This window comes from Euprymna scolopes, chromosome 30 (assembly GCF_053919585.1).
Source record: "Euprymna scolopes isolate OS-2025 chromosome 30, ASM5391958v1, whole genome shotgun sequence".
Classification (NCBI taxonomy): Eukaryota; Metazoa; Mollusca; class Cephalopoda; order Sepiida; family Sepiolidae; genus Euprymna; species Euprymna scolopes.
The window spans coordinates 10,859,018-10,879,859 of NC_136511.1; the positions used below are offsets into that span (position 1 = coordinate 10,859,018).

Consider the following 20,842-nt stretch of genomic DNA (forward strand, 5'->3'; position numbering starts at 1 on the left):
ATTAAATGAGTCTCACATTTCAAATGAATCATATCTGACAACCGTTTATTATGGTTCATTATGTGAGAATTAATTGCGATGTAAAAACATTAGCAGTCTGGAAGCTAGATATTTTAATTTGTTACTGGCACTAATTCTGTCATAGATTTCTAGCTCTCTCCCCTTCTCTTTTACATACACATATATTTCCGAGTTTATATAAAACAAATCTATTTTTAAGGGAAATATCTCTTATAATCAATCCTTTCATATTATATGTTTAATGTTATGTTTACTAACTCTAGAGCCTATATCTATCTATCTATCTATCTATCTATCTATCTATCTATCTATCTATCTAGGTGTGTGTGTGTGTGTGTGTGTGTGTGTGTGTAATGAAAATTATAGAACTCATATTCCAACCTAATGGCGAGATAAAAAAAGGAAAAAAAAAACAAAATTATGTATACGTATACGTTTCGGCTTTATTCCAAGAATTCCCCGGGATGATTTCTTTGAAGAAATAAAATACCAGTGCGATAATTAAAAATACATACTTGTTGTGTTTGTAATGTGAAATGGATGTCTTTGTTCCAATTTCGAACGAAAACATATCCGGTTGCGTTCAAAGCGTGTGTAGCGTTTGTACCATAGAGTGAGGTTTAGTTAAAGGACACACAGCAATTGAAAATTTAAAAAGATATAATGCGATTTGTCTTCTTTTTTTTTTTGAATGATTATAATCGTTAGAATCCAGAATGTTGGCTGGATAATCGAAATGAAATAAATATTTTCTTATTTTTTATTTATTTGTAAAGTGATTTATTTCATTTTATTATCGGTTTTATTTTCTCTGGTGTAAGTAAGATGGCCTATGTCTAAATACAAATTCGGTTCTTTTAATATAAGTTGATTTATTAAAGGAGATACATTGTTGAAGTCCCGACGCTGTGTAATTGTGTTTGAGTTTGCAATGAGCATTGATTCAAGAAGTCTTCGAGGATATTTATTTAAATCGAATTTAATGAGTATGACCATGCTGTAATGAATAAGGGAATTAGTATTTTTATATATCTTTTACGTTCACTGAGTCTTTTTTGTCGTATCCGTTGAGTTTCATAAGCATACATGATGGCAATTATGGCATGGGACAGTACATACTTTTTTTTTTTACACGGTGGTCACCACTTATCAAGGCCCGGACGCCACTCAGGGATAAGGGTCATTGCAAGTACAGTACGTTAATGTGGAGATTTGATGATGTGTTTACTTAAGGGGGCGGTTCATTAGGAATTTGTTAACGTTGGACTTGAAGACATCAGAGTTGTAGTCAGGTAGGAAGCAAGCAGACGGAACAGAGTTCCACAGGCGTGCAGTTCTAAGAAAGAATTAGATATGGGTTTGTTTTAGAAATGTGGTGTTTTTAATGCTTGTGTTATAGTTTGTGATGTGGGTTGTATTATTGGAATACATAGTTTATATAGAGTTTTGTAGATTATTGTATTATCAGCGTAGGAGAAAATGTCTGTTTAGGAGAGAAATGTGTAGTATTTATGATTTCCGTTTATTGTTTCTGGAAAATATTTGCTGTTTGTTTTGCATTTAATATAAACTATGTGGCATTATATATCTTCAAATCAATCATCCCGAGATAGTCTTGAAATAAAGACGAAGCGTTGATGAACATATAATTTTAGTTTGTTCTTTTTTAAAAATCTTTTCAATATATATATATATATATATATATATATATATATATATATATATATATATATATATATATATATATATATACTTCGGAATAGTTTTTATTTAACAATCAGTGGTTATGTAAACGTGAGATTGGAGGCGTACAAAATATTACTGGCAGCAATATTCTATAAGTTATCCCATCTAAACAAAGAATTGCTCGATATGTAAGATAGAGCAAATAAATTAAATTGTAATTCAATGAATTTCAAAAAACTCTCATTGAAATGAAATGAAGTGGTTGAGTTTCATATCAAAGAATTTTTATTATTCTAAGCAAGACAAAAAATGCTTTAGAAAATTAATCTCCTTAACCTATAGGGTTTCGATGTCTACCATCTCATCAGAGGAGAGAAAATATTAGCAAATAGTTATAAAGGTATGCACCCTATTTGCTAAAGTCAGTGAGACATGGAAAGTCAAAGTGAAAATAATACATTTATCAGAAGTCCTGTAGCAGGAGTATTTGTAGAAAAAGGATATGAATGTTTTTATTGATCCAACTTGCTTGGTAAAATCCATATTATACGTTCTTTACATCCGTTTGGTAATAATTTCCAAGCTATATACTGGGTAATCCGCATAGCTGTGTATATATCCGAATCGGGCAAGTGCTTGTTTAAATTTGTTTTGGGTCCAGCCGATAATAATTCAAAGTCTGGTGGAAACCTTTTCATTAGAAGTTTATATTATTTTTGTATATATATATGTGTGTGTGTATGTGTATTTGTATGCATATTATATATGTATATTGTGTGTATGTGTGAGTTTGTATATGTGTGTTCATGTGTATATTAGGATGAATAGGCACATATGTCTCACCCCACCTCCTACCACTTACCATTACCTACTCTCCCTAACACTTCGCCCCACTAAAAATAATATATATATATATATGTTTATAAGCGAGATAAATCACTTTTTTTAATCTGTGACTTATCTTGTTTATATATATATATATATATATATATATATATATATATATATATATATATATATATATATATAAAGCGAGATGAGTCACAGATTAAAGATCAAGTGAAATATCCTGTTAGATATTAGATTTAGATAATATTTTCAGGGTGATCCTAGCCACCGTAGCCGAGCTGGTAATAATACCCCAGAAGATATTGAACTCTCTCCGATAATGGACTCCCCAGGTTGTAATAAATTCCCCCCCTATAAATATTATTTACCACTCAAACAATATTTCCAATATATGTGCTAAAAAGCAAAATACGTGTCTATTCACACCTGAACATTTTGCTACCCGCATTTCATTTCCTCTGATGATATGAGCCAATATTGAAAATCCATGGATTAAGAAAATTAACATAACTCCCCTCTATATATTCCTTGTATCAGACAACTCGAATATATGCGTTTATATTTTGATTTTCAGAATGTTACTTGAACCACTAAACTGATATATATATATATATATATATATATATATATATATATATATATATATATATATATATATACACACTTGTGCCCGATATTATTCATACCCCCCTTGAAAATTGAGTTTATTAGGTGTAACTTTGTAAGAATTTATTGTTTACGTCCATATTGATACATATTCTTAATAAACCTCTTCTGATCATTTTCGTCATTTTAAAATCTCGGGATACTTGTAATAAAAGAAATATACAGCTATTTATAAAATCTGCAATGTTCAAAAATAATCATACCCCCTTATTTTTTCAGTATTAATCGAGTTTCTGACTGTTTGTTTCCTGTTTGATTCTTATTTTGAATGCTTTTATACAACCTTTGATTAATTTCATTTCGTTTTTTTTGCATTTTTCAGAAATTAAAATGATATCAACTGAAAACCAATAAAAGAATAAAAATTATTAGAATGGGGAAGAAAAAAGAGCTTAGTAATGATCTTAGGACTAAAATTGTGAATCCACATAAGGATGGTTTAGGTTACAAGTCAATTTCCAAGAAATTTGAGGTCCCTACAGCAACAGTACAGAGCATCATCAAAAAATTCCAGAGCCACCACACAACAAACAACTTGATTGGTAGAGGAAGGAAAAGGAAACTGTCTGCTAGAGCCACCAGGAATATTGTAAGAAGTGTTAATGCAAATCCAACCACCACTACTAAGGACATTTTAGAAAATCTGGAGTCTTCTGGCATAAAAATATCAAGGCAAACATTGCAAAGGACTCTGCATGAAAATGGTCTGAAAGGAAGAAGACCAAGAAGGACTCCATTGCACACCGGAAAATACCTTGCAGCAGTCTAAAGTTTGCTAGGACCCATGTGAACTCTCCAGAGTCCGTTTTCTCAAGTATTTTGGGGACTGACGAAACAAAAATTGAATTGTTTGGCCATATGGATGCTTCTTACGTTTGGAGGAAGAAAGGAGAAGCTTACAACCCAAAGAACACCATACCCACGGTGAAACATGGTGGTGGTAGCCTAATGTTTTGAGGCTCCTTTTCGGCTAGTGGTCCAGGTAGTTTGGTCAAGATAGATGGAACCATGAAGAAGGAGCAATATTTGGAGATACTCCAGAAAAACATTAGACAGGATGCGGAGAAGCTCCATTTAGGACCAAACTGGGTCTTTCAACAGGATAATGATCCAAAACATACTGCCAAAATAGTCAAGAAATGGTTTGAGGATAATCAAATTAATGTTTTGGAATGGTCTAGCCAGAGTTCCGACCTGAACCCTATCGAAAACCTCTGGCACATATTGAAAACAGGTTAAAAAGCGGAAACCTAGAAATTTGAGGGATCTGGAGAACTACTGCATTGAAGAATGGTCAAAAATCAGTGTTGATGCTTGTAAAAACCTTGTTGATAAATATCCAAAACGGTTACAGGCAGTTATTAAGAATAAAGGGCATGCTATTGACTATTAGTAAGAGAGGTATGAATAATTTTGAACTAGTGCCATTATTGTTTTTCTTTGTATAATGTTTCAAACTTGCATAATTTATTTATTTGTTGAGTTTAAATTAAATGCTTATGCTTGATTTATTGTTTGAAATCCCTTTAATATTGTCTACCTTCTGGTTTGAGCAATATTCTTATAGAAATCTCAAAGATCGGAGGGGTATGAATAATACCGGGCACAAGTGTATATATATATAAACTTTTATTTTTTATTACAGTATTGCTCTACAACAGGATTGAGCACTTTCTTCAGGTTTTTATTAATTACCATTTCTACTAAATACACACACACACACACACATACATATATATATATATATATATATATATATATATATATATATATATATATATATATATATATATATATATATATATTGATTGTCAATTTTGACGAGGCGGTCACATTATTTTATTTATAAACTGAAAATTTAAAATTATGGAAATTAAAAAATAAAAAAACGAAATGGTGACATGGAGCAGGCGTACACAATTGTCTGTAAACTTGTCTTATATATAAACTAGCAAAGATACCCGTGCTTCGCACGGAGCTTTGTTGCGCACTCGGGTACCAAAATCTGTGGGCACCTTTCCAGTAAGTTGATGTTGTAAGAGCAACGATTGCATAAGGTGATTAACATTTTAACTACCTCTTGTAGTGACTGAAATTCAATCAGGAACTTCACAAAACATTTTCATCAAAAAGGAAGGTTACTTGATGTTACATAGTAAATTTTTCATTGAAGTAATTTTCAACTCTTGCTTAAATTTTATCTTGCACATTCAATACTAAAAACTTACCACAATCAGATCATGTCAGTTTTTCCTCATATCCATTTCTCGAACTTTTCACTGAAGAGCCTCAGGGTAAACTACATTTCTGCTGCTTTGATTTGGAGCCAGAATGTAGAGTTTTTCTGAACTTCCTGTCCGGCTGATTGAGACGTAGAACATACCGTGACTGAAGCAGTCTGATGTCAAGTCTACGCCAATGGTGTTAAATGTCTGACCTTGACTTTTGTTTATGCTCATTGCAAAACACACCTTCACAGGAAATTGGAGTCTCCGGAATTTAAATGGAAGTTCTGAGTCCGATGGAACTAAGGGGGTCCTTGGCAGTAGAACGGTTTCGCCTTTGTAGGGACCACAGGAAATGGTGGCCTCAAGTACATTGGTGTGCAATCTGGTGATAACACATCTGGTTCCGTTTGTTGTTTTTGGTGGTTCCAAGGATCGAAGAATCATGATTGGCGATCCAATTTTGAGATTTAAAATGTGTGGAGGCATTCCAGATATCTCCAAAGAGTTTAAAAACTCCACAGGGTAGTGAACAGCTTCATATTCATTAGTAGCCGAATCAACTGACTTGTATTGCTTTGTGTCTCCTGGAAATTCATCCATTATTGAATTGTTCAAAATATTCACATTGCTGTTTAATGGCGAAATAATAGCCCTCTCAGCAAGCCAATCCGGTGATTTTCCATTGTTTTGCAGGTCTGGGTACACTTTGTCTTTCAGTTGCTTCTGATTACCGACACATTTACCAAGCGCAGTTGGAATCTTAATTGTGTCAGGTGAAGAAGTGATAGGAAACTGACCATTACCGATTTGGAGAAGCAATTTTGAGAAGTCTGCTGCAGCTGTGTTATCAGAGATATAGGCTCTCATATTAGTAGTCAGTCTCTTCACTATAACGTGCCTCCAGAGATAGGATTGTTTCAAACTTGCATTGACAATGTTAGCCCTTGTGCCATTTTTAACCACTGGGAGGATTTGACGGAAATCACCGCAAAATAAGGTTGGAATGCCACCCATGGGATTCTTGTTTCCTGTGATGTCTTGCAGTGTTCGGTCAATTGCTTCATAAGCACTCTTGTGCGTCATTGGGGCTTCGTCTACAATGATTGCAGAGGTGTCTCTAATTACATTTGCCAAGGCTGAGTTACCAGTAATTTTGCAAACTGGCTGATCCATTCGATGAGTATCCAAGGGTACTTTAAAAGTGCTGTGAAGAGTGCGGCCACCTTGTAGTAGAGTAGCAGCAATGCCACTGGATGCTGTTGCAAGCACAATCTTTCTCATGGATCTAATCTTTGCAAGGATCAAATTGATTACAAAAGTCTTGCCCGTACCACCTGGAGCATCAAGAAACATCATGTTTTTGTTCATTTCACCTTGTGCTTCCAACATTGCCATGAATGAATTGTAAACTTCTCTTTGAGAATCGGTCAGTTTTTCTAGCATATTTTCTGCTTGTAGGGAAAGTTCTTCAAGATTATAAGTAACTTCACGTTGATACTCTCTCGCGAGTCTTTCATCTCTCCCTTGCGTTGGTGCAGGTAATCCATAGCTTGCCAATGGTTGACCGCACATAAGGAGAACTTTTTCTTCAATTAGACAAAGAGTTTTATTGTAGATGTCCTCATTAAAATCTGCTTCTGGATTGTTAACTTCTTGCCTGTATCTGTGAAGAATTTCTTCAGATATTACATCACGAAAAGCCATCCAGATCTCAAGAGGATTTCTTGGCTCACAGGCTGTTAAAATTATCACAAATAGGCTTCGCAAATTTGAAGGTGATTGAGTGGCACTTGCCTCTCCTACTGCTTGATGCAAGTGATGGTCATTTTCTAGAAGGCCTTGAGCAAGGCACGCTGCTCTGTATGTTTCAAACACCTGACCATTGTATGCTCGCAAATTTTGAAATGAAGTTGGACCAGCAACCTACTTGAGCAACAGGCGTAAGAAATAACACTCCCCTGCTTTTGGACTAATCGTGTAGATTCTCCCAATGCATGGTGCCTTCCATACATCATCATTTTCAGTACCTTCAACTTGTACCCCACGCATTCTTCTCATCCATTTCTTTGTCGATTTGTTCCAAGTGTAAAACTCAGGGACTTCTACGTATTTGAGACCCCTTGCAAAGTCATCCTCATGGCAGAGTTGAAAAAATGCTGTCAAAGTTGTGGCGGGCGGTGGACCTTGGGCTCGTTCCAGAGCAGTATCAGCTGAGAACATGACATGCTGCCCATTTTCAAGATGAACAGAAAGTTGTACAATTGGGGGGAAATTTTCATGGATGGGATGTTCCAATATCCTCCAGGCCGCCTCTGAACTGCCGACATACCTTGAATTCTGGAACTACTGGATCTCATCCACAATGTGACTTTGTACTTGGCCTTGTTGGTTAGCTGCTCCATCAGTTCTTTGTAGTTCAAACACTGCTTGATCACATCCTTTATTCACGTATTTGAGGACATATTTGATGCTTTGGATCGAGCTGCAAATTTCTACGTTAATGTGAGCGTTGAACTGCTGAAGGAGGACCTTTTTGTACGGAACAATCCACTGGTTTGTTATTTCTTGATTAACATACCGACCATTTCTCTTCATCCTTATTGTACCAGTCTGGCCTCCATCTTCTGGTTTTCTTCGCCTGTACTTGGGGTAAGAGTCTTGGCCTTGCTCGGTACACTGAAGAAATTCTTTTGGGTATTTTTTGGAACATTTGTTGTCAATCATACATGGACAATTTGGATTAAATGGTCCACAAGGTCCATGCACCATATGTGCCATCACTTTAGCATGAAGATCAGGATCTTCCTCTTTGTCAGGGATCTCTGCAGATATGCAGAGATCCATTTTTTCTGGTAGAAGTTTGTCCTCTGGGGCCTGCCAGGTGAGGATGTGTGCATGCGGCAGTCCTCTTTTTTGATATTCAATACTGTACAGGAAAGCCCTCAACCTGCCAAATCCTCCCTTTTTAATAAATTCAAGTAACTTTTTTAGCTTCTGCCTGAAAACCCTGGCAACAATATCTGGACGATCCTGAGGGTCTTGCCCTTGAAGACAATTTTCTGTAATTTCTGTCCACTTTGGATTTGTTGTGAACGTGATGAAGAGGTCGGCTCGGCCCATTCGCCGAACATATGCCATGGCATCACTTTGACGCTCAAACATGTATCGAGGGCCTCCTGTATAAGTTGCTGGAAGTACAACTCGTTGACCAAACTGTTCTGGATTCCCATCCTCCCTAAGAATTGAATCTCTCAAGTTGCTATAATTGTCAGCTCTCAGGGTCTGTTGCTCACGCCTCAGGAACTGTAAACGTTCTGTTTCAATCTTGCAGTACACATCCACCAGCCATTGTTGAAATAGCCTTCGGTACCAGAGAAAATAGTTTCCAGGCCGAGTCATTAAATGGTACGAATAAAATTGCTGTTGGGTAACTTTTCGCCCATTGGATGCCTTCATGTAGATGTTGTAAGATGGAGAACCATAGGGGTACATTAACGGGTACATTAAAGTATCGTAGAGGGGATGTAGTTCGGAGATCCATTTTAATGTATCATTTCTAAAACGCAAGACAATATCCCGGTTAGCTGTTGGTTTATTCTCCATTAATATTCCAATCTCATACGTTGTTGTTGGAGCATTGAATCGCCGTGGATGCTCTTCTTGCGGCCTTCGGTCTTCCCTTATGACAACTTTATGTTCTACCAAGTGTTCTTCTTCAATCCTCTCCTTTGTTGTTTTCAGCTGACAAATGAAGCTGTTGTTCTCATGTAAAAATTCAGTCAGACTTCGGAGAATGTCTCTATTGAGTTTACTGTCACGTCCCCGATTATGTAGTTCCTCTTCCAGACTATCCAAGAAGTAGACTTGAATAAACTTTGCTGTTTCATCTTCAGGTGGTAAAAGACTCCCAATCTGGTGGCAAACCTGGCCTCGAATTCTAAAAGAAGGATTCCACCCATGTACTGCCGCAATTTTGTGACCAAATGATGTCATTGCAAAACAATTGTTATAACTGCGTAGATTTTGCAGAAAATCTTTAGAGATGGGACCATTGCCGGAGAGCAAATCTTGAAGCAACTGAGGCAGTGGTGGAAAGCTATCAAGCACAACTTTGCCAGAAGAACAACAACAACCAGGGGTTTCTCCTTTAAATTTTACAGCTGAGCAATGTTGACATACTTTGCCCATTTTTCCTATATCAGCTGTAGTGAGAGAGTCATTTTTGTTGTAGAGCAATCCTTTTCTATTGCAGTGTTCTATTTCATGGTGTCTCAAAGCAGTCATTCGTTGTCTAGCTGCCTCGTTTTCTGTCAATTGCTGGGGCAAAGTCATACTCTCTCTCCATGCGGCCTCTCGTTGTTGCCCTTGGTATAGGCGAAAGCTTCGTTGGGTTTCCGATTCATTCTGATGTCGTTGAGCCACTCTCAACTGACCTTGTGTACGTCTACTTACCTCATATAATTCATTCGATCGTAATATTGCTTCTCTTTCCAGTGCATATCTTTGCCTTTCTTGAATTTCATCTTGTGATGAATTTAACCGCCTTACAGCATGTCTAGTTCTGTCAGCTTCACGTTGGGTTTCTCTTTCCAAATCTGACAGTCTTGCTCTCCTTTCTCTTTGACGTATCCTGTTAAGTTCTAGACGTCTTTCTCTATCTGAATTGTTTTCATTGGAGCGAATTGCAGCAACTCTTAGTCTATTAGCTTCCAATCTTTCCATTCTTTCTTCCTCACTTTCGTTTCTACTTCGTTTGGGTGGCATAATTTCGGTTTTAAACGGAATTGTTTAACGATATTAATGATTGTAAATTAATTAAGCGTAAAGGAAATGTATACTAACTGAAATGGACGAACTATAAATAATATTTCTGAACAGTACAATTATAAACAATTATATTGTACCTATTTACTATGCCTCCCCACGGGACAGAGTTAGACACCAGGGTCGTTTTTTTAACGTGGAGAAAAGGTACAAAAATAAAAATTGTCTCAGTCGTGAAGGATTTCTCCTCCACCGAAAGAGAACAAGAAATAGAAGTGCAGCATCTGAAGAACAGATACTACACTTTGATCTTGACCAAAAGGAATGAATAAAAGCGACCTACGTGTGACTCATTACTTCCGGGTGTAAACGTCACAGTCTAAAAGTAATAATTAAAAAAAAAGTAAATGTAAAATAAATGTAATACCAACTTAGGTTAACTAAGTAAACAGTACAATTAAAACAGTTCTATTAAAACAAATAATTACTAAGATCTAGGTAATTGTTAGTCTCATTGTTATGGTTTTAAAGAAAAAAATGTGTAAAAAAAGTTCTGCTTTTGTGAGTACGTGTATTTCTTTTAAATTACATAACCTTTTTATTTTATTATTTATATCTCTTTTAAATTTATATATTTTGTTAGTAAACTGGAAGAAATTCAGTTGAATAAAACCTTGTTCGTGTTCTTTACGTTAAACTCATATTTTTTATAAAAGGTTCACCCGGTTTAAAGAAAGCACTAAGTTTAAATAAGACTGGAAATAACTAATTCAATATATAAATAGAAAAATGAAATAAATATAAGCTTTAAGTCTTAAGATAGTAATAATCAAAATGTAATAAATTATTTGTAGTTCAAATCTATGATAAGACAGGCTTTCGAAATAGGCTCGACCAGAAAGATTAAATTGGAACGAAATTATAATCTCCGTGCCATTTTCAAAACAACCCCACAAAAGTAACGGTATCCTGCAGTTGGTTAAATGACAATGGTTGTAAGAAAAATGTAAAAGAAAATGCGCTTATCTGTTTATTTTGACCTGTTTTATTTAATTAAAAAACCAAAATTGGCTATAACTAGAAGAGAGCGTTATGTTTTGGGGGTTGTTTAAAAAATAGAATGGAAATAAAGTTAGTTCCGTTTTAATTGTCTTTAATTGCGGCAAGCGCTAACAAAATCGAAAAATCACTGTTTACATTCGAAATGTTAACTTTTATAGGTTTACAGGTTTGCTGACAAGGCTGGGGGTGTTTAATACAATTATTTTACTAAATTGATTTTTTTCATTTAAAAATAAAATTATTTCTTTTTTAATAAAGTTTTATTTAAAAATATTTGTTTTTGTTTATTTATATAAAATTACGATAGTTGAATTGTATTCTTTCAATTATATTGGCAAGTAAAATATAAAAGATTAAAACGGAACGAAATTGAAATTTCCATTACATTTTCAATACAATCCCAAAACATAAAGCTTTCCTCGCCAATGAATTGTTTTGATAATATACGTAAATCGAATATAAAATTAAATGAAAATATATTAAATAATTAAATGTTAAATAGATTTTGTAAATAGTACAGTTGAAATGATTAGAATATTTCCAATATGTAATAAGGTCGAGGTAATTAGTTAAAGAGATTTAATATAATGTGATATGCAAATGAGCATAAGTCATTCGATATGGGGGTGGTTTGTAGACTAGTATATAAAGAAATTAGGCATAGATTCTTATGTCTCCTATAACAGAAACATCCTAAAATGGGTTCTAATGTTTCTCTACCAGGAGAGATCTACCCTCTTACCTCCTTTATATTTCGTTGATGATGGAGAGCTGTACACACAGACAGAAACACACGAACCCTATTACTTTATAAAAATATAGATTACAAAAAATCGCATTTAATTATATCTCATTTAGTTGTTTTCCGCTCTACTTTCACTGTGAGTCCTATTATTGATAGGTTTACTGGTGGAGATTATATTGTATTCAAAAAACTGGATGAGGAGTCAGATTGACGCATGTGTAATATATTTAATATAACTAGCTTTGCAAACCAGTATTTGTAATATCCACTCTAAATATGTTCTTGCGCCAGATACTGTCGTAATACAATCCTATAAACAGGATATTGCCTGTAACTGTCTTTTCCTCTAGTCAAATGCGATTCACATTGAAATTAATCCAGTTTGACAAGATTTCAATTATACGAGAATTAACTGCAAAAAACACCCCAACGATTCCAGAGGCATTTTGACTGTTTATTTGTAATCATGTCTGCCTGTTTGTTTATCATAAGTATGTATGTATGTATGCATGTATCTCAATTTATTCAAAACTCTCTATTTATATGAGCATATTCATATTCTCCCCGGTTGAATACATGATAAGCTTCAAATCCAATGTAAACAAGTTCTCGTTGAATCGTCCCCATAAATATTTACACGATTAATGATTACTACACTACCACACTACATTCATTGGCCATTATCCTCGAGTGGCTTTCCGGCCTTGATAACTGGTGACTCTCAAGTAAAAAAAATTTCAATAAATATTACAATCTAGTCATAAGTATCTATACATCTTAGCTATAAAGAAAATTTAATCGTATTCTCAAAGCTAAACACAATAGCATTGAATGTGACAAATCGATATTTTATTCTTACTAGCCAGTTAATTAAAGAAATTTCAACGGATATGAAAAAAAATATCGTTATATGCGATGTAGCCCGATAATTTTTTACTGGCAGATACTTCGCTAAATTTACCGTTTATGTTTTTGTTTGCAGACTTAGACTAAATGTTACGTTGTACAACCTAGGAACAACGAAAATTACGATTAGATATGCTAAAAATGTGGATATTTTACTATTAGAGAGGCTAAAAGGTAGATTTTTAAGGTGGTTTTAAGGTCATTTGTTGCTGCGGAGTTTCTTTTTGCCTTCTTGATTGGAAGTTAATTTTTTAAATTGACGTGAAAACTAGGGTACTTCAATTAAAAGTCAAATATGTATAATTAAAATTATAGAGGAATAAAAGACGACTCAAATGAGGTAGAGGTTGTGTAAGCATTTATATCCAATTTTAGCTTCAATCTGCGCTTTTTTGGAGGCACTATATATATATATATATATATATATATAGAGAGAGAGAGAGAGAGAGAGAGAGAAAGAGAAAAAGAGAAAGTGAGAGATGGTTCGAAGAGACGGTTCCTATTTAATAAAGACAAATGAAGGAATTAGCAAGAAGCAACTCTTAATCAAGGAAAATGGATCGCTAAAACCATATATTGTTAAAATCCATTGTCATCGTTGATTATTTTATTCAAGTCTAAGTTTGTTAGACATCGATAAAGCTAGTGGAATGGACCAACGAACATGAATCTTTAATTATTATTAGTAAGAAAGGGGTTGACTCCGACGAGAAGAATTGAGTTTGATTTACCAGCAAACTCAATAACAAAAACAGCAACAACAACACCATAAATAATGTTACAATTTCACAAATAATGGACAACAAGTGAAAAAATAACGAAGACAATGCGATACACACATGGAAGGTCATAGAGCTGAAGGAAGGAGAACAGTAAAGGCAACAAGAAGAAAACACTTATGTAAATGAAAATAAAAAATTAAAAAAAAACATTGGAAAATAAAAACACGTAATCATTAAACATGGAATATACAAAAAAAAAACAAAAACAAAAAAAAACCCAACTCCCCGCACACACGAACAAAATATCATTTTTAAATGAATTTCATAACACCCTTAGCACATGAATTGTATTACCGTTGTTTCTTGTGTTGTCGTTGCCATCTTTAATTGTACCACAACATGGTCACAAACCAGTATCATTGTAAAATATAATTTAGAATTACACTTATTTAAGAAACAAAAAAATTAGATGAAACGTAATTTTTTGGAATATAACATCTTCGTTTAAGAATGTGTACGTATATTATAAATATTTGCCTGTATTTTCTGTAATTTTTTTTTCAAATAAGTGTGTTTCTAAATAAGAACCGAAGTATGTTACCACGATTGTCAAATTATTAAACTCTTGTATTGCCATTACTTTTTCTATTTGCTTTCGCCGCAATCATTAATTGTGTTCACACATCATCACTAAAACGTTGTAAAATGCAAAACAACAAGGGTTTGCAATTTAGATTTTAAATACCCAACTAGGCACTTAAAAAAGGTAGCTATATATAATTATAATAATGAATCAATAAGTAAAAATTGTATTCATAGACATAGGTTTCATTTTTTATTTTATGACGACCGAATGATTCGAGTCTGATCAACGTATTATGAAACTTGATCTTGTAACCATTCGGTCACTGCGACGCAAGAGCCACAAGAAAATTGCATTTTTTAATGTCACCAAAAATACTACGTAGAGTTTCGATCTCCCAAGGGAGAAAACCTTACAACGTGGATAATTTATGAATCATCCATTCATTATCTCCTGAAACAGCTTAACTTTATAGAAACTTGGTAACAATAATATATATATATATATATATATATATATATAATATATATATAATATATATATATATATATATATATACTATGATAAATTCAAAATTTTACTCAATATTTACTTTATAAAATTAAGACCTAAAATCTTATAGTAAAAATCAACTCCTCCACAAACCATAAAACAGAAATAACTAACGTTTTTTATTAGTTTAAATGTAAATTGAAAAACTATAAACCCAATAATAATAATAATAATAATAATAATAATAATAATAATAATAATAATAATAATAATAATAATAACTGCAGCTACATTTTTTTTAGCTATTCTGCCGACTAACCGTGCACTTTGTAGGCTCTAAGTCAACTTACCAGCATTTACAAAAATATAAATTACACCATTCGCCTTAAAATAAATTTTAGTAAATAACACGAAAATAATAATTTCTGAAAAATATTAAAACATTAAATATACTCAAGTTCATCTTTATTAAAACCCAGCAACTTACAATGAATAACATTACATATAAAACTACTAACAATATTTTGTAATGCTTAACGTAACGGTAATTCTAGCTCTCTGAGTTTAAAGTGTAATAGTTGAGCCTGGAACTTTACTGTTTCATTCTTTTGACGTCTAAGTGACTTCACATATGCGTTCTTGGCTGCTTTTAGAAATTCTTTTGTTTTCTGAAGCATTTTCGTTCATTTTGCCTAAAGATTATTCGACGAAGAATAGAAAACGTTCACGATACATATAGAACATACTTTATTATTATTCTGGATTTTTACACAAAAAGATCATTACAAATAAATTAAAAAGTAAAAACAATATAATCAGCAGAAAAACTCTATCTTTAACAATATATATATATATATATATATATATATATATATATATACATATACATATATATATATATATATATATAATTTTTAACAACATTGAACTGAAATGTTTCAGAGTTACAATTTCTTTTCAACCTACAATATGTTTCAAAACTAAAATATTTCTCACAAAATAATATATATTTTTTAAATTTTCTTCCTTTGAAGATTGTAACACTGGGTATGGGGAAGCCAAACCAGCTGCCAACATTGCCCTGCTTTTTATTGAAACCAACCGAGAGTTCTTTTTAGTATCCTCGTTGTTCCCTTAAGTGCAATTTTCTGGATCTCTCTTGCACTTGGTTCACCAGGAATATTAGTTAGGTAGGACTTCAGGTTCTTCATAAGCCTTGTGGCACTTATAATAACTAGTATGATTGATATCTCTAAGATTTCAGTTTCTTTTCATGTCATACATGAGACCTCTGAATAGAGTCAAACATGTTCGAACAAGTGTTATAAATGTTTAAACACCAATCTTAAAAAATAAACAATAATGGAAACAAAATTAAAAACTAAATAACATTGGTAACTTCTCATATATATATATATATATATATATATATATATATATATATATATATATAATATGTTTATTATATTAATATTTGATAAAAGAAAAAATATGACAAAATGAAAACTTACCCATCCACTAAGTCTCTGCGCTCGCAACGCATCTTCATAAGCTTTGATTTGCTGAGGAGAGAAAGTCAAAATAAAACTTTTTATTCTTAATACAAATATGTTTGTTCAGTCAACAATATCCACGTTTTAATAAGTAGAAATTAGAAAAGAACAAAAAAACACTTAAAACAAGATATGGAATGTGTGATACGTTTGTGACATCATCAATAAAAGAATCGCTGACAAAACTTGGCCACGTGTTAGCATCTGCGGAAGACAGCGATGAAAATATGCCGGTCTTCTTGACATATTCGTATAATAATCGATTGCCGTGAAGACGTTTCACGCAATTAATTCCTCCCCGCGAGGCTTCCTCAATCGCCTGGGTCTATCAATCGTGAGTTGATTTGGCCCTTTTAAAGTTGACTCGGTATTATTTGAGGAAACAGCCGGAACTTTCTCTCGGACTACGAAGGATTCTATTGTCGTTTTAAATTCTCTTTCCTACGGCTATTTTGTGTATTAGTTGTGTCACCTGAAGATAATTCCACAAAGATTCGAAAACGTTTATGATACATATAGAACATACATTATTTGTTTTATTTTAACACAAAAAGAGGATAAAAATGAAAAAAGTTTTATTAAAGACAAAATACTGTTATGTATATATACATATACATACATATATACATACATATATACATATATACATATATATACATATATATATATACATACATATATATAGATACATATACATACTTCATATATATATATATATACTTTGTAAACAAAATCAAGACTTCAAAAAAGGTGTTGATGGCAACAAAAAGTGTATTTCATTTTACTTTACAATTGTTTCCATGTCCAGTCGACAATTACAAACATTATATCGTTTGAAAATCTTCAAAAACCAGCATTTCTTCAGACTTTATGAATAACCACACTTTTGACAATAGAGCATTTTTGAAGAGAAAAAAAAATTACCTTAACGGAAAAAGCATGTGATAAACATTTACCTTTGCGGTAACTACGGAAAAGCCAATTTAAATATTAATATATCACCTAATTTTCGTATCCTTATTTAAGAACAGAGTTATGAGAAGTTTCCACAGAAAACCCTTCGCCATTAAATTTTCTTTTTTATATATCCTATTCGTTGAGTTCCTAAATTAGATTTCGCTGTTTTTTTATTTCCCATAATTAATTTTTTATAAAAATGATTTTTTAATTTTATTTCTATATTACTGGATTACACGAACTTAGTATATTACACACACACACACACACACACACACACACACACACACACACACACACACACACACACAAATATATATATATATATATATATATATATATATATATATATATATATATGATATTATCTTAAATTTTGTAAACTATATAAAAAATAATTAAAAAATTAATAAAAAATTTCGTTGGAAAATTATTTTGTCCTTTGATCTCCTGCAATCGTTGAATCAACTTGCTTTCTCGATTCACAATAGATCTAAGTTTTTAGGATCATCACCTGCCTACCATGAAACACTATTACGGGATATATATATATATATATATATATATATATATATATATATATATATATATATATATAAAGCTGAATGTCTGTGTGTGTCTGGTCACGAATAGCCCCCTATATGGTTGACTATTTTAAAAAACTGATTACATATAATGATAGAAGATCTATCGAGACACAGTAATGGGTATGTTTGATTTGGAAGAACGGTGGTTCATTAAAATTGTGGGGTCTGCGTTTGCGCCTTGTCCACAAAGTATGGAAATAAAAAATTTAGAAATTAAAAAAAAATGTTTACATGTGTTTTTGATATAGATGTACATAATAATAATTTGAAAAGTATGTTTTCACTTAAAAAGGGATGGTATAATAAAATTGTGGGGTCTGCGTTCGCACCTGACCTCCATAAAATGAAATAGGCACAAACTTTAATAAAGACTTTTCATATCTATCTGCGTAAGTATACTTTGATAATTATGTTTCAGTTTGAAGAAATATGGTATAATAAAATTATGGGGTGTTCGTTCGCGCCTGACCTCCATAGAATGGAAATATGTCACAAAGTTTAACAAGGTTTTTTAATATAGAATATTGTGATAAGTGTTTCTGTGTGAACAGGTATGGTATAATAATTTATGGAGTTTATCTATTTTATTTTTACTTTCATCATATTTTGCTTTGGTTTTGATACCCCCAAATTCAACCCAAATTTACAATCCTTCCTTTTCATAACCTATCATACTTACATAAATCAGAGTACATTTTCTGTAGGCTGTTTTTGAACCCAGTCAACGACGGGTACTTTTGCTAGTATATATATATATATATATATATATATATATATATATATATATATATATATATATATATATATACTTCGGAATAATGAAATGCAATATATCTGTTATGCAAATCCAGTGATTATCGGTCTTTAGATGTAATATTTTATATAAGACAATCCGAGCTAAATAAAATTGCCAATATACAAGATAGAGAAAATAAATCATAATTTTGATATTTAAATTTTATGATTTGAAAAGGTTAATTTTTAAATATAGAATTTTTATTGTTTGCAAGCAAAGAATACAGTTTAATAAATATTTTTCCTTAACCCATGAGTTTTCGATGTTTATTCATCTACTCAGAGGAAAAATATTAGCAAATATAAATAGTTTGCCCCTTATTTGCTAAAAGCAATTAACATAGAAAATTTAAAGTTTTTAAAGGTTTTAAATCATTTCAGCTATATAGAATGAGGGAAATTAGATATTGAGTAGTAAAAAGGATATTGAACTTCAAATCCAAAATGCATGTTAAATGCTGAAATGGAATTTCTTGGTAGTAGGGAGGTAAAAAGATTCAATGCGTATTGTAATTCTTCCAAGGCATTAGGTAACAATCCGAAGTAGACATGATTCCTCCGTTTCCCTTTAGTTGGATAAGATATCCGGCCAATATTTGATTATACCAATCTGTTAAAGATTTTTTTATAAGTTTCAAAATTCAATCCAAGTGGTTAATCCAATTTTTGAATAAAAAAACAAAAAAAATATCCGGAGACAGAATTACTTATCAATGCAAAGTAAAATAGTCATTAAAAAAAATCATATGCATCTTTGGTGATCAAATTATATTTATAAAGCGGCACACGTGAAAATGTTTTAAACTTATTAAGCCTGAAAATGTCTCAAATTTAAAATCTTTTATTCTAAAATTCGGTGTTAAGAGAACAGATGGTGTTGAGAGAATAATTTGAAGGGAGGAAGAAAAAAGAAAGAAAGAGAGAGGGAGAGAGAGAGAAAGAGAGAAGAGAGAGAGAGGGAGAGAGAGAGAGAGAGAGAGAGAGAGAGAGAGAGAGAGAGAGAGAGAGAGAGAGAGAGAGAGAAAGCAAGGAACTTATTAAGCTTTCGGGTCAAGATCAAAGTGTAGTATCTGTTCTTCAGATGCTACACTTCAATTTCTTGTTCTCTGTCAGTGAAGGAGAAATTCTTTACGACTGAGACAATTTTTATTTTTATTCCTTTTCTCCACGTTAAAAAACGACCCTGGTGTCTAACTCTGTCCCGTGGGGAGGCATTGTAAATAGGTACACTATGAAAGGTCTAGACACGTCTAGACAAGATTCAAATATATAGGTCAAGGATCCTGGCAAAATGTTAAAATATAAAATCTAGACGGCGAGAAGAAAAAAAAGAAGAAAAAGAAAAAGAAAAAAACCAAGTAATGCAACGTCTTTTTTTCTGTGATATTCTAAGAAATGAGAGAAAGACAGAAAAGGGGGGAAACACCGAATTTTTAGAATAAATTTAGCTTAAATATGTTTATAAACATCCGCTTGCAGTTGCCGAGAATGTTCAAAACGTACAAGGTTAAATCTTAAATTTCAGTCACTCAAATGTAACCAAATCATTTGCCTTCATCGTTGGTCAGGCGTTATATTTGAAAATTAGATTAAATCCAGTTGAACGTGCAAATATGAAGCATTGATAGACAGCGGAAATAGTCTAGACAAGAAAACGGATGATGAGATAGATGCTAAAACTTACAAGGTCAACTTGCAAAAATTTTAATCAGTGTACATAAATGCTACTGGGTATTCAATTGTCTGAAGAGCTCTGATTTCCATCGACTTGAACATGGATGAAACATTGTAATATTGTAATATAAGATATTGGTAAAGAATTATTATTATTATTATTATTATTATTATTATTATTATTATTATTATCATTATTATCATTATTATTATTATTATTATTATTATTATTATTATTCATTGTTATCATTATTATTATAATTGTTGTAGAATGCTTTATTTGCATTAGTTTTCATTAAAGCCTAATTATATACTATTTCATTGTTTATAAAAACCTCCAAATTTATATTAGTGAAAAATAGAATATTGTTTTATAACCAATAACTATAAGGAAGTCCACCTCGAAAAAAAAAATGGAAAGGGGTTCATGGTAAAAAAAAGGTGGAGAACTAGTGGTTTATTGTTTCATATTGGATGATTGAGTCACTAAACTCTTCCACTAATTGTTATTCATGCATATTTTCTATATTGTGCATAATTGCGCAGGAGTGA

General features: G+C 32.4%; 1 protein-coding gene across 6 annotated transcripts in view; it reads right to left on the bottom strand.

Annotated features, from left to right (window-relative positions):
- The window catches only part of LOC145254652 (inositol 1,4,5-trisphosphate-gated calcium channel ITPR3-like), a 1,190,449-nt gene that overhangs the window by 134,182 nt on the left and 1,035,425 nt on the right, over positions 1-20,842 (bottom strand). For all 6 annotated transcript variants that reach the window (XM_080113294.1, XM_080113292.1, XM_080113293.1 and 3 more), the window contains one exon: positions 16,236-16,286. In XM_080113294.1, the coding sequence (XP_079969420.1) occupies positions 16,236-16,286 (51 nt within the window). The remainder of the gene's footprint in view (positions 1-16,235; positions 16,287-20,842) is intronic.